General features: G+C 44.1%; 1 protein-coding gene across 6 annotated transcripts in view; it reads right to left on the bottom strand.

Moving 5' to 3' along the window:
* MORC2 (MORC family CW-type zinc finger 2) overlaps window positions 1–15567 on the bottom strand; it is a 343405-nt gene that overhangs the window by 95338 nt on the left and 232500 nt on the right. For all 6 annotated transcript variants that reach the window (XM_063913415.1, XM_063913413.1, XM_063913411.1 and 3 more), the window contains exons 15-16: window positions 2155–2309; window positions 984–1112 (exon numbers count right to left, since the gene is read on the bottom strand). In XM_063913415.1, the coding sequence (XP_063769485.1) occupies window positions 984–1112; window positions 2155–2309 (284 nt within the window). The remainder of the gene's footprint in view (window positions 1–983; window positions 1113–2154; window positions 2310–15567) is intronic.

Raw genomic sequence — 15567 nt, 5'->3', positions numbered from 1 at the left:
CGTATTTTTTGAACCAGCACCAGAGCCCGGTGCTGGTTTTAAAAATACGGGGGATCCCCTGTCATTTTTCCTCCCGGATTTTTAGAACTAGGACCGGCTCGAAGAGCCCGAGGCTGGTTATGCTTTGGAGGGGGGACCCCAAGCCATTTTTTTTCGGGATTTTACCATTCCATTTAAAAAAAAATAAAAAATAAATAATATTTTTAAACATATATAAATAATACTTGTGCCTCCAAAATAGACAAACCAATTACCTAATCCCTTCTAATATAAATAGATATGCTATTACCAATAAAAAAACCACAAAAAAAAAACATGTTTTAAATTTTTTTTATTAGATTCCCCCACCAAAGTGTGGCGGATTGAAAATGACGAATTTACTGTCTAAAAGCACTGTTGTCGAATTTCCAAACTTCAATTGAATATACTTTTGGCGAATTGCCGCATTTGTACCATTGCAAAAATGTCGAATTTGACAAATGTCGAATTTCAAAAAGTCGAATTTGGAAAGTCCGTTTTTTTGCCGGAAAGTACTGAATTGCATTGTCGATTTTTTTTTTTTGGAGAAAAAGTCCAGTTTTTCGACAATTTCGGGAATTCGACCGCAATTGCATATACCCCATGGTAAATTACCCATTACCTCACGTTAACCCATAGAATCCAGGACAAGTTCCTAGAACTATAGAGGTTAACAAGTTGTGGCACCCACGATCGTGGCATTTAGTGCCATTTTCTGTTCAAGCCCTTCCTCCATGTTAACTGTAGCCTGCGGGCTGATTGTGGACTATAATTGAATAGCCCTGTGATAATAAACTAATTGAATTGGCCCCAAGAGTAACATAATTAACCTAACATCTGTCAGAACATTTCAGTAGTTAGGCCATGTATGTCGAAATCAGTTGACTGTCGTTTAGTTTCAATTGCTGAATTAATTACTTCAAACATATCATTTATACATGGTAAAGAGTATGTTATGTACTTACCACACTGAATAGTAGTTGGAATCTCCATTTTACGCCTTCTTTTATACCTCAAATCGGAAGAGGGTGGTTGATTCCAGTTTGCAGAGATGTAACCAAATTCATCCCAGAATTTTACAATGCCCTTCTTAGCTATGGGATAAAAGCAAATAAGACATTCTCTGAGCTTAGCAGTTGTAGATCTTGTGTAGAATACTGATCAGTTTAAAAATAATTAAAATAAGATTAGTATGTCTCCATTGTCCAAATAGTTTAAAGATAAATAAACCCTAAGCTAATTTTATAGTTTGAAAAATGATAATCACTGAATTTAAGAGGTATCCAATTAGTCATGAAACGGTTTTCCCCACCAATATCCAGTTAGCACCCGTTTTTTTTCCCGCCCAACATTTTTTCAGGAGAAAACACATAGCATCCGCAAAAATTCGCAAATCTTTCTGACATTAACACGAACAGCAGGATCACCATTTTCACTTTCTTCCTTCTGAATCTCAGTGGCATTTCTATCTATGATATATAAGTTACATGTAATAACGAATAGTGAATAATGTAGACATCTGTGACACACACACGTATCATATCTCTTTTGGCATATATAGTAATGTGAATTCGGTGTGTGGGTCTTCCTTCACACTGATTGACCCATTAGGTTTTTATTAATACAAACTTGCTTTATACTGATCCAAGGCAGATGGAAGTAGTTCTATTCATGTCTACTTTCCTATCTGGAATTACTCTATATATAGACGGAGCAGAAAACATTCTAATTTTAGAACGTTTGTAGTTGTTATTGTAATCTATTGTAATCTTATTGTAATCTTTGTTATCATTTTTGACTGATACTTAATAAGAGCGCCCAAACAAGAGTCTTCTTTTTCTTTTCTTTGTTCAGCATAGTTTTCTGACTCCGGGCACACCACCAAGCGGATATACCTAGGGAATTTACCCACTAATAAAAATTGTCTAATTTTGGTCTTCAAATTTAATGTACCCAATATATCCAGGTCAAACCCTCTTTTACATACTTGCGTCAAGCAGTCCCCAACTGGAGTGCGAGTTGTAGGCAGGAAAATATTCTTTATAACATTCACCAAGTATTTGTATTAGTTAAAACGTCATCTAACAATAGTTCATCAATAATCAACTTTATTTGCAGTTTACAAGAAGTATTCACCTATGCCAATATCATTCCAGTACTGTGCTAAGTGCTCTCCCATGGCTTTCAGAAGGTGTCGGTACTCCTTGGCATCTGCAAAGTCCTGTTTGTTGTGAGTAGGTTCCAAAACCAGGTAGGGGACATCGACCACTCCTACTACTCCTCCACAAGACCTAGGAAGTGTGAGACAAATTTCACAAATTAACTGATGAAAAACTGAAATCAGTTGAGGAAACTAGTTGGAATACATTATAAAGTTAAAACACAATTGCTTATATATATTTTATGTTTCCTTATTCACAGAGATAAGGTTTTATGTATTTTTCGCCCAATGAATAGGAAAACATATGGGATCTGTACAACAAAGCAAATGACATTATAAAGAGGAAGTTGTCCTTTAAATTCATTTTCTAAAGGCTAACTAAAATCAAAACATTCAGATAGGAGCCATGGAGCTATAACAGCTTGTTCTGCATTAACTTACTAATCCCCTGAAACGGTGAAAAAGAGAGGATTTTGGTACTTACCGATAAATCCATTTCTCTGAATCCTCTAGGGGACACTGGAGTTCCTCTTAGACATTAGGGGTGTGAAGCCTGCAACCGGAGGTGTTCCTCCCCCTTCACGCCCCTCATGCCTCAGTTTTGAAAATTTTGACTGAGAGACAAGGACACGATACGAGAGCCTATGGCGAGGAACCAAACCGTACAACATGCCAAACAGCATCCAAGAAACTTCTTTAAGCGAAAAACCAACGCTGTTTGTACGAACTGTATGAACCAGAACTATAAACACAGCAGGATTGACAGCACAGAGGCGGGCGTCCAGTGTCCCCTAGAGCAGAGGTTCTCAAACTCGGTCCTCAGGACCCCACACAGTGCATGTTTTGCAGGTCTCCTCACAGAATCACAAGTGAAATAATTAGCTCACCTGTGGACCTTTTAAAATGTGTCAGTGAGTAATTAATACACCTGTGCACCTGCTGGGTTACCTGCAAAACATGCACTGTTTGGGGTCCTGAGGACCGAGTTTGAGAACCTCTGCCCTAGAGGATTCAGAGAAATGGATTTATCGGTAAGTACCAAAATCCTCTTTTCTCTTTCATCCACTAGGGGACACTGGAGTTCCTCTTAGACTTTAGGGGACGTCCCAAAGTTATCTTCCAGGGTGGGAGTGCTATCTGTTGCCTGCAAAACCAAACGTCCGAACTTAGCATCTTCGGACGCAAAGGTATCAAACTTATAAAATTTCGCGAACGTGTGGGCTGAGGACCACGTCGCCGCTCTGCAAAGTTGAGAAGTGGAAACACCTCTGGCACCCGCCCAGGAGGCACCCTCTTATCGAGTGGTATGCGCACTCGTCCGCAACGGAACCTGTTTTCCAAAGGCAATATAAGCTTGCCTAATGGCAAGTCTAATCCATCGAGACAGAGTCTGCTTAGAAGCTGGCCAACCCTTCTTTGGTCCATCATAAAGGACGAACAAATGGTCTGACTTTCGGAAGGACGATGTAATTTGTACATACACCTTTAAAGCTCGGACAACATCCAAGGACACATCCCCATCCGCTAGATCCTTGAAGGATGGGACCACAATTGGTTGTTTTACATGAAAACCCGAAACAACCTTAGGGAGGAAATCTGCTCTTATACGGAGTTCTACCCGATCCTCATGAAAAATCAAAAAGGGACTTTTACACGACAAGGCTCCTAACTCAGAGACCCGCCTAGCCGAAGCTAAAGCTAGCAATAACGTTACCTTCCAAGAAAGATATTTTAGGTCTGTCCTTGGTAACGGCTCAAATAAATGTGATCTCAAAAAAATCTAACACCAAATTTAGATCCCATGGTGCCGTGGGGGAACGAAAAGGGGGCTGTATCCGTAACACCCCCTGTAAAAAGGTCTGAACTTCTGGTAAGGATGCCAACCGTTGTTGAAAAAGAATGGAAAGGGCCGACACCTGAACCTTCAGAGATCCCAACCGCAGACCTAAGGTTAGTCCGGCTTGAAGGAAGAGTAAAAGTCTGGATAAATGGAAGGTCTTCGAATCCCATCCACGTTCCTGACACCAGCCTATGTATTTCTTCCAAATTCTGTAGTAATGCCCAGTTGTCACCGGCTTCCTAGCTGCAATCATTGTAGGAATAGCTCTTCTAAGTATTCCTCTGTTCCTTAAGATCCTGGTTTCAACAGCCACGCTGTCAAACGCAGTCTGTTCAGGTCTGGGTGAAGAAACGGTCCTTGAGACAGCAGGTCCTCTCTTTGAGGTAACCGCCAAGGGTCTTCTGACAGCAACCCTTGTAGGTCTGAGTACCAACTCCTGCGTGGCCAATCCGGAGCGATCAGAATCGCCCACACTCGTTCTTGTTTCAATCTCTTCAGCAACTTTGGTATGAGTGGGAAGGGTGGAAAGATGTAAACCATTTCGTAATCCCAATGAAGTGTTAACGCATCTACTCCTTCTGCTGCAGTATCCCTTGTCCTGGATACATATCTTGGCAGCTGGTGGTTCTGCCTCGACGCCATGAGATCGACCTGCGGAAGGCCCCATCTCCGCACTACCATCTTGAAGATCCGTGGATGAAGACACCACTCTCCCGGATGCATGTCCTGTCAACTGAGATAATCTGCTTCCCAATTTTCTACACCTGGGATGAATATTGCAGAGAGGATGATGTTTCGCCTCTCCGCCCACAACAGGATCTTTGTTGATTCCTTTAACGCCATCTTGCTCTTTGTTCCCCCTTGACGGTTTATGTAAGCAGTCGTCGTGACATTGTCCGACTGTATTCGTACGTGCTGACCCATGACCAGATCTTCTGCCCAGAGAAGTGCATTGTAAACTGCTCTTAATTCGAGAATGTTTATGGGTAATCTGCTCTCCTGCAATGTCCATCTTCCCTGAAATTGATGGTCTTCCAGGACGGCACCCCAACCTCTGAGACTGGCGTCCGTTGTTAGAATCCTCCAGTCCCAAATGCCGCATCTTTTCCCTGCTGCAAGATTCTTGTGCCCCAACCACCATGTCAGGGAGACACGCACTTGTGGTTGAAGGCAAATTCTCCGATGAAGCAGCCAATGTGAACCTGCTCCTTGAGTAATGAGGTTCATCTGAAAAGGTCGGGAATGAAGTCTGCCGTACTGGAGAGCTTCGAACGACGCTACCATCTTCCCGAGAAGTTGTACACAGAGGTGTAGAGAAACCGTCGGTGCCTTTAGTACCTGAGTCACCAATTTCCTTATGTCCTGAATTTTGGATTCTGGCAGAAAAATTCTCAATTCCACAGTGTCCAATATCAGGCCTAGGAACTGAATCCGTTGAGTTGGAATGAGGTTGGATTTCTGGAAATTCACAATCCATCCGTGTTGGATCAGAAATTGGTGAGATGTCTGAGCATCCTTTATCAGCTTCTCCTGAGAAGAGGCCTTGATTAGGAGATAGTCTAGATACGGTATTATTGTGATTCCCAGTAACCTTAATTCTGCCACCATGACCGCCATGATCTTCGTGAAGATCCGTGGGGCTGAGGATAGGCCGAATGGTAAAGCTCTGAATTGGTAATGATCCTTCACCAGTGCAAACCGTAGGTAAGCCTGGTGGGGGGACCAAATCGGGATATGTAGGTCCGCATCTTTTATGTCCATGGATACCATAAACTCTTCTTGTTCCAAACCTGCAATGACCGACTGGATTGATTCCCTCTTGAATCTGTAGACCCTTAGAAATTGGTTTAAAACTTTTAAATTGAGAATAGGTCTGACTGTCCCGTCTGGCTTTGGCACGACAAAAAGACTGGAATAAAATCCCGTTCCTCTCTGAGAGGTAGGGACTGGAACAATGACCTCTGACTGTAGCAATTTGTGAATTGCCATAAGTAACGCTTTTGCCTTTTGAGGGCACCGAGGCAAACCTGTTGTAAAAAACTGACTGTGAGGTCTTTCTTGAAACTTCATCCTGTACCTCTGAGAGATTATGTTGTTTATCCAGATCTCTGGAGAGGTGTTGGCCCATCTGTCCTGAAACCTCTCCAGTCGTGCGCCAACCAGGGAAGACCCCAGGTGAGCTGGGAGACCGTCATGCCACTGTTTTGTCAGTAGGTTTATCTTGCTTTCTGGTCGTTGCCTGTGAGCGGCCTCTACCTCTGCCCCCACGCGCCGACCCACCGAAACCTCTTCCTCGGGCTCGAAAGGACTAAGATCTGAAGGAATTAAACGTTGGTCCCGAATAACCTCTCTTTACCTGTGGAGTGGATTTCGTATAAGGAGTAGGCAGGAATGTGGACTTCCCAGCCGTAGCCTGGGCAATCCATTTGTACAATTCTGGACCGAAAAGAGTGTCACCCGCAAAGGGAATAGCTTCCACTGCCTTTTTAGTGTCAGAATCTCCCCTTGCCATTCTCTGAGCCATAGAATTCTCCTTGCCGATATGGCCGATGCGGAGATGCGCGAGGCAATCCTACTGACATCCTTAGATGCCTGACATAAGTATGAAGCTGATTGTCGAATGTGTTCCGCCAGTTGAGTGATCTCTTCCAGGCTATTTTCCTCCTCAATAGCCTGTATAATACGGCTGGCCCATGCTCCCATGGCCTTGTTAACCCAAGCACAGATGAGGGTAGACCTCTGTGCCGCACCTGCTGCTACAAAAATCAACTTTAAAGCTGTGTCAACTTTACGATCTGAAACATCCTTTAAAGTCGTTACATTAGGTATCGGCAAAATTGTCTTTTTTGATAATCTTCCTAGGGAAGCATCCACTACCGGTGGATTCTCCCATTTATCCATTACCCCCTTAGGTAAAGGGTACGTTACCTGAAATCGTTTTGGGAATTGAAAACGTTTATCAGGTTGTTTCCATGCCTCCTCCATTTGAGCTTGGAGAGATTTAGGGATGGGAAACACTGCTGAACGTGGTTTCTGGGATTCTAATAAGTCGAATTCCTCAGGTTCCTTAATCTCTTCTCCCTTAAAGTCTAGGATGTCTTTAACTGCATCAATTAAGGAGTCAATACCTGAGATTGCCGAATCCTCTTCCGTAGAGTCGGCGTCTAGGTTAGATTCAATGAACTCACCTTCCTCCGTGTCCATAATAAGACCATCCTCTTCCTCTGTTACCTGCCTTGCGCACATTCGTGTCTGCTTGTGCGGGCGGCGTTAATTTAATGAGGAACTCTTCCATCGTTTTTGAGAATCCCGCAGCCCACTCTTATTGTTGCTTGCGTGATTCTGCCATTTCCTTGGATATTCTATCCGTAAGAATATCCTCCCATGACCTAGACTGAGCACTGCTCCCGGACTGTGCGTCCCTGTCTAAGCAGGAGTCGCACAGCCCGGAGCTGCCAACCCTAGTGCTTTTCTTGTTACACTTCGTACACACATAATAGGTCTTAGATGTCTTGGTTGCTGCCTTAGACATGTTTACCCGTTTATTTAACAATTTAAACAGTGCTTTCACCCTTTACAACAGGAAGAGAGAGCCTGTATTAAAGACGGGAGTGAAGCGGTTGAAACCGGCTGTAAAAACTTCTCCCTTCCTATGTAGAAGGGAAGACAAAACTAAACTAAATTTTTTTAACTATAAATATCTTTCTTTTCTAACACCAGCCTGTTTTGCAAACTTCACAGACCCAGCTGTCAATCATCAGCGATGTAGGGTCGTCCCGTGTCCTTCAGTATTTCAGTTAGGATCTTTGAGTAGAAGTCCTTGAAAATACATATATAAATAAATAATAAAATTTCAGGAGATCCTCATTTCTATTATATATATATATATATATATATATATATATAAATACTCTCTAATCTACAATTGTCCAGCAGAGGGAGCTCCAACTACAGCTAAAGTTCCCATGTGACTTTCTATTGGTTAATGACCCGAGGGGGCGGGCTGATCCCTGCCCCTCTTCTTGGCGCCTATTTGTGAAATAAAAATGGCCGCTATTAAACTTTTTCATATCCTTCATTAAAAAAAACCTTTCTTTTCTATACATTAAGGCTGAGGTAAATTTCATCTTATTTTATATCTTTCATTGATCCCCGCGGCTGCCTCTCTCCTTCGCCCCCCGCGGCCGTTTCTTCAGTCCCAGCGCGGCGTCTGTCAGCGGGGGAGAGTGATGTGCAGCGGCGGTGACTCACCCGGCCAGCGTGTGCGCTCTCTATCGCGCTCAGCGCTGGCCGCCCCTGGCCGCTTGTTAGGGCTTAGTGTTTGTCAGCGGGGGAGAGTACTGCTCTCCCTCTGTGCAGCGGCGGTGACTCACCCGGCCAGCGTGTGCGCTATCTATCGCGCTCAGTGCTGGCCGCTCTGTTCTGTGTGTAAAGTGCTCAGAGCGTTCCCTTCACCAAGGGAGCTCTGACACTGCAAAACAAGGGATATTCTATCTAAGCACTGTTTAGCTCAGTGCCTCAGTCTAAATAAAAATCTTCTGCCGAACACTGTGCTAGCTTTCTTTGCAGCAGTTCCATTTCCCAGCCAGTTAAGTTAGGCTGTTTACTAGGGCCCCTTTGTATCAACCAGTACTCACAGTTACCCATGAGGATCTCCTGATGAGAGATGCCGTTCCCTTCAAAAGGGATCTTTGTCTCTTAATAATATTTTGACTTTGTCCCCCATTTATTAGGTTGACGCAGTCACTGCAATTCTTTGTAGTCAGGAGCTCAGTGCTCCAACGTGCTACTCCTCCAGCACAATTTTCAAAACTGAGGCATGAGGGGCGTGAAGGGGGAGGAACCGGCTGTGCAGACAATGCAAATTTTTTTTAGATTGTGCCACACCTCCGGTTGCAGGCTTCACACCCCTAATGTCTAAGAGGAACTCCAGTGTCCCCTAGTGGATGAAAGAGAAAACCCACGTTGCCTCAAGTTGGTCCAAGACCTATGAATTAACCAATCTACAGTCTGCCTAGGTGGCAGTCACAGTCTGCTAATTGTACCCCTTTAACACCAACCAGCATATAACACGGGTTATTGCACATAAACGCGCGTAACCCGTATCGCTGGCTGGTGTCAAAGGGCAAAGTTGGAATAACCCGTGTCGAGTGACCCAGTATTCCAACTCGGGTAGCTTGCAGGGTTGAACCCGGTAAGCTGTGCTGTGTAAATGGAAGCCGGGTCGATGCGACCCGACTCCCGTTCAGTGTATGGAAGGGCGGCGCTGGGAGATCATGTGATCCACGTCACCAGCAGCGTCACCAACCTGGAAATATGACAGGATGGTGACTGCAGTAGTAAAGGGGGCTGATGCAGGTCGCAGCTGGGTAGCACCCGTGTCAGGCTCCCGGCTGCGACCCGCGTTTTTAGGTGGAAAAGGGGTATTAGTGAGAGAAGCATCTCCCTCTACTTAATCTACTAAAGAAAATAAGATTTTACTCACCGGTAAATCTATTTCTCGTAGTCCGTAGTGGATGCTGGGGACTCCGTAAGGACCATGGGGAATAGACGGGCTCCGCAGGAGACTGGGCACTCTAAGAAAGAATTAGTACTACTGGTGTGCACTGGCTCCTCCCTCTATGCCCCTCCTCCAGACCTCAGTTAAGGAAACTGTGCCCGGAAGAGCCGACATTACAAGGAAAGGATTTTGGAATCCAGGGTAAGACTCATACCAGCCACACCAATCACACCGTATAACTTGTGATAAACTTACCCAGTCAAAAGTATGAACAACAACAGAGCATCAACAATGGATGCCAACATAACGTAACCCTTTATTAAGCAATAACTATATACACGTATTGCAGAAAGTCCGCACTTGGGACGGGCGCCCAGCATCCACTACGGAGTACGAGAAATAGATTTACCGGTGAGTAAAATCTTATTTTCTCTAACGTCCTAGTGGATGCTGGGGACTCCGTAAGGACCATGGGGATTATACCAAAGCTCCCAAACGGGCGGGAGAGTGAGGATGACTCTGCAGCACCGAATGGGCAAACACAAGGTCCTCCTCAGCCAGGGTATCAAACTTGTAGAACTTAGCAAATGTGTTTGAACCCGACCAAGTAGCTGCTCGGCAAAGCTGCAATGCCGAGACCCCTCGGGCAGCCGCCCAAGAAGAGCCCACTTTCCTTGTGGAATGGGCTTTCACTGATTTTGGATGCGGCAATCCAGACGCAGAATGAGCCTGCTGAATCGTGCTACAGATCCAGCGAGCAATAGTTTGCTTTGAAGCAGGAGCACCTAGCTTGTTGGATGCATACAGGATAAACAGCGAGTCAGTCTTCCTGACTCCAGCCGTCCTGGCTACATAGATCTTCAAAGCCCTGACTACATCAAGCAACTTGGAATCCTCCAAGTCACGAGTAGCCGCAGGCACCACAATAGGTTGGTTCAAATGAAAAGATGACATCACCTTCGGCAGAAATTGCGGACGAGTCCGTAATTCTGCCCTGTCCATATGGAAAACTAGATAGGGGCTTGAAGGGTTAAACATGCTATATGAATTGTTATGTGTTTGAATAGACACGTACGCACTCTCTACAAGATGCCCTTGTCTGTTCATATAATATAAGGCTTGTGTGTGTCTTATCTTCAAGGACAATTACATACCAGATCAAAACTGTTACTTCTGTGTGTTACTAATTATCCTGCATGTAATGTCGTATGCTACTTCTATTTATCCAATCATATGCTTGCACATATTGTATACACCCATGTACGTTGTCTTTATAAACCTTTGTTAACCATATAATAAAGCAGAGTGAATCTTAACTACTTGGTGTCGTGTGTTACGTATAGAGTTAAGCTTCGCTCTCACGGGTACCTAAGGGGTTATTAAATCGAGGTGGTTCAGAGATATAATCCTTTCAGCTGGGGGCTAGGTCCGGGATCTAGGCGATCGTCCCCTGCCCGGTAAGATAGAGAATTTTATTGTCTGTCTTTTCCGTTCAGGGATTGCGATTACTACTAGATCTGAACTCATTCCGTGTTCCGGGAACACGTGACCAAAAATACAATCCAAGTCCGGGACTTGGCAGAAAAGAAACTTGTTTTCTTAAAGGCGCCGGGCGCCACATAAAGGTATCAGGGATACCAATCTTTAAAGGCAAAGGTATCAGGGATACCAATAAAGAGGACCAGGGGTCCACGAAATCTTTAAAAGGCACAGGTATCCGGGATACCATAGATGGACCAGAAATCCAAATAACAACGCCTCCTCGATTTGATCACCTAAATGTTTGTATGTTTGTCTTATATGTACTCATATTGTAATTTTTTCTATTAAGGACACTCCGTGAACGGGTGGTAAGTGCACGGGCGCTGAGTCTCAGAGGACATTGTTGTTTACAGTGATTTTAAGTACATTTGAAAGTTGATTTGTAACAAATAACATTGTCCACGATTGCAGAGATATTAATTGTACGGGTGGTACGTGTACGTACATTTGGTATCACAAGTTGTGCTGTTATTCCTTATCTTCTCTGTTCTGTCTCTGGTAGTTTGTGTAGGGAATGTGTAATCCCACATGTTACCAATGATTTATGATCAGATCAGCTGAATGCATACATAGACTATTGCTCCCCTTCCCTGTTATTTGTGAATTCTTTTAGAAATATATTGCGTGGGTGGTAAGTGTACACGCACTATATGACACTGTGTTTGGAACAATCTATGTTTTTTTTTATGATAAAGATTGTTATTAATTCAGTTTAGACACGTTAGTTACTTATTGGTAATATGGGATCAGACCACAGTAAAGAGATTGAATACCCCCCCTCCCCTCCCCTCCCGGGGGAGACCTGCAAGGAATGTGCTGCTCGTCTCTCCCAGCAGCAGCAGTAGCTTGCAAACAGAAACCTAGTGAGAATGTGACTGAATTCTGGAAGTGATTTAAAAAGTGTTGGTCAGAGGAGGCAGGTCTCACCCTAGTTAATACCGACAACTTACTCATTTCTACATTTATAAACAACTTGTTGCCAACAGTGTCATTAACTGTAAAACAGAGTGTTTCCAATTGGACCTCTGATAATTTAAAGATTCTGAAAAACATTTATATGAGAAAGAAGCAGCAGGTTGTTTTGAAATGAGGAAATCTGTCAGTACTATACCCTCACATAACTACCAGAACCCCCCGGGAAAGCCAAATAGGTCTTTCCGCCCACCCCAAGACAATAGGTTCCAGAGGGGCCCTATGACACTGGCCTAATATCTTGTACCCCCTACAAGGCCACACTGAAACCTGATGTACACCCCTTTACCAGAAACAATATCCATTGTTTAAAAGAAAAAATAGAAGGTCTTAGACCTATGGTACAGCAATTTTTAGAGCAAGGCATTCTTAGACATGTAGTATCCCCATACTGCACACCAGTTAACCCTGTAGCAAAAGTAGATGGGACTATAAGGTTTGTGCAAGATCTTAGAGCAATTAATCAGCTAATTGTTCCCATTGCACCAATTGTACCTGAAGTAAACTCACTCCTCTCAGCCATCCCTGTAGATGCTGCATTTTTTTCAGTGATTAATTTAAAAAATACATTTTCTCAGCATACCAGTGGACCCCCAAACACAGTTACTTTTTGCTTTTACTTTTGAGGGCAAGCAGTTAACATGGTGCAAATTACCACAGGTATGTTTATTCACCTGTTGTGTATAGCATTGTACTCCAAGCCACATTGGCTCCCTGGCACCCCCCCTATGGTTCTGTCCTGCTACAGTATGCAGATGATCTGCTTCTCTGTAGTCAAACTGTTAAACTGGCTCTGTGAATGTGGACACAAGGTGTCTAAAAACTAAAATGCAATGGTGTAAAAAGCATGTTAACTATTTGGGTTTTGTGCTCACACAGGGAGAAAGGAAAATCAGTCCACAACGCATTCAGTCTGTATTGGGCCTGGTCACCCCAACTACTCAGAAGGAAATGCTATCCTTTCTGGGCATGATTAATTACTGCAGACAGTGGATATCTGATTGTTCCTACTATGACAATATCTTGAGACAAGCCACTCTCAATAACAAACCTAAACAGGTTCAATGGTCACAAGAAATGTTAACTGCATATGAAAGTCTAAAATGTATGTTGGTAAAAAGTCCGGCATTGAGCCTCCCAAACTGTACTGCCGTTTCATTTATATGCAAGGGACAACTGTAAAACCATGGCGGGGGTACTAACTCACATGGAGGCAAACTGCGCCCTGTGGCATTCCTGTGTCGGTCCAAGGTATGCCTGCCTGCCTCAGAGCACTGGCAGCTTGTGCAATGGTGGTTGAGATGGCAACTACACTCACCTTAGGTCACACAACAATTCTACACACAATACATGATGTCGTAGCAATACTTAACGGCTTGCATACACAGCATATGTCAGCCCAACGCCTTAGTGGGTATGAGGTCCTATTGCAAAGCAACCCATCCCTCATCATCAAATATGCAAACACGTCATCAGGCCCAGCACCCATTCTTAATGCACTCCTAGGACAAAAGGGTCCCCAAGATGACATACCAAGCAGGTTATGCCGTTGTGCGCCTGCCCAATGACATTCTTGAAGCAAAGCCCATACCTTACCAGTCGGCACAGGCTGCAGAGCTCATAGCCCTTACCAGAGCCTGCCAAATGTACCAAAACAAACCCGTTACAATTTACACAGACTCCAAATATGCCCATGGCGTTGTCCACGACCATGGAGTTATTTGGGCAAGAAGAGGCTTTGTAGGAGCCGATGGAAAAGGCATTTCCCATGCACAGCTTATCACAAACCTCCTCCATGCCATCACACTGCCCTCTGATATTGCAATTTTGCACTGCAGGGCCCATACTGGTGGCAAGGACGACATATCCAAAGGCAATGCCCTTGCTGACAAAACTGCCAAAGAAGCAGCTCTACAACCCATTGCCCAGTCCCATATGACTGTCATGACCCCCCCTGCCATTAATGATCAATATCTTATCACGGAGCTACAGGCCACAGCCTCCAACAAGGATTTGGATGACTGGATATATCCTGTATTGCAGAAAAATCCCAAATCAGGATTAATCTGCAAAGAGGGGAAACCTTGTATACCCCAAACAAGTGCCCCTTTGTTCATTGCTCATTACCATGGGGTAGGACATCATAGCAAGAACACCACAGCCTTACTTTTAAGCAAAGACTTTTATATCACTGATGTTAAAACACTGGTAGATCATTACGTCAGTAGATGTGTTACCTGTCTACGTAACAACCCAAATAATCCTGATAAAGCAAAACATCAGCATCTTGAATACCCTACTACACCCTTTACGCATTTGCAAATTGATTTCACACACATACCAGGTAAAGGCAAACAGGAATATGCTTTGGTCATAGTTGATATGTTTTCACGGTGGCCAGAAGCATTTCCAACAAAATCAGAAGATGCTAAGACTGTAGCAAGGATTTTAACCCAAGAAATCATCCCTAGATGGGGATGCCCACTACAGATAAACAGTGATAAAGGCGCAGCCTTTACAGCAAAAATCACACAGGCCCTGGTGAAGGCCTTACAAATTGAATGGAAATTCCATATTCCATATCACCCGCAGAGTTCAGGGGTCGTAGAGAGGATGAATAGGACCCTCAAAGACAAACTTAGGAAGGCCACAGGAGGTACCTTCCACAAATGGAAACAGGTCCTTCCCATTATCTTAGCAGAAATCAGAATGACCCCACAAAAGACCCTAGGTTACTCACCCTTTGAAATACTTATGGGTAGGCCCTTCCCTACACCCTGGGCTAAGAAACCATTAGTAGTACAGGAAGGAGACTTAGAGCTCATAAGGGAAGAATACGTCAGGTCCCTCATAACAAAACTAGATGAAATTGAACACAAAATTGTTTGTAAAAATCCTTTTAATCCACAGGAACCGACACATCCTTTTCAGGTCGGAGACAAAGTCGTTGTGAAAGTGCTCCCGAGGAATAAAGGTCCAGGAGATTTCACCTATGGTCCAGAGACGGAAGTCGTGGCAGTGACCAGGACGGCTGTCCTCACTGAAGAGGGGCCCACGTGGATACATGCATCCCGAGTAAAGAAGATACCCAGCCCAAACCGCGAAGCAAGTCCAGGAGAGGTACTAACGGGGGCAGACAGCCCTGACCTCCAACCAAGATGACCTCACACATGGAGAAGATGATTGTGAACCACGGACCCCGCTGGGCATGTGTTATCCTAACCCTCATCACAGTCCTAACATTTCCCTGTAGAACTGAGGTTGACATCTCACAAAAGGAAGGGGTGACCACCTTATGGTATAACTCCTCCAACACACACGTAGCCACTCTGGCAAGGATTTTAAAAATTTTCCTCCTGGATACTGCTCAGAAACACGTAACACCATCCTAGTTAATCAAACCAAGTCCCTAGGGGACATTTATTATATCTGTGGAGATTTAAAACTCAGAACTAGATTAAATATCCCATGGAAAGGTCAATGTGCCTTAGCCAAAATAATTATGCCATTACATATACTCCCAACTAATGAAGG

This window comes from Pseudophryne corroboree, chromosome 1, assembly GCF_028390025.1.
Source record: "Pseudophryne corroboree isolate aPseCor3 chromosome 1, aPseCor3.hap2, whole genome shotgun sequence".
NCBI classification, from domain to species: Eukaryota; Metazoa; Chordata; class Amphibia; order Anura; family Myobatrachidae; genus Pseudophryne; species Pseudophryne corroboree.
Note: the sequence above shows the minus strand (reverse complement) of the source record. Positions and strands in the feature narration are given on the sequence as shown.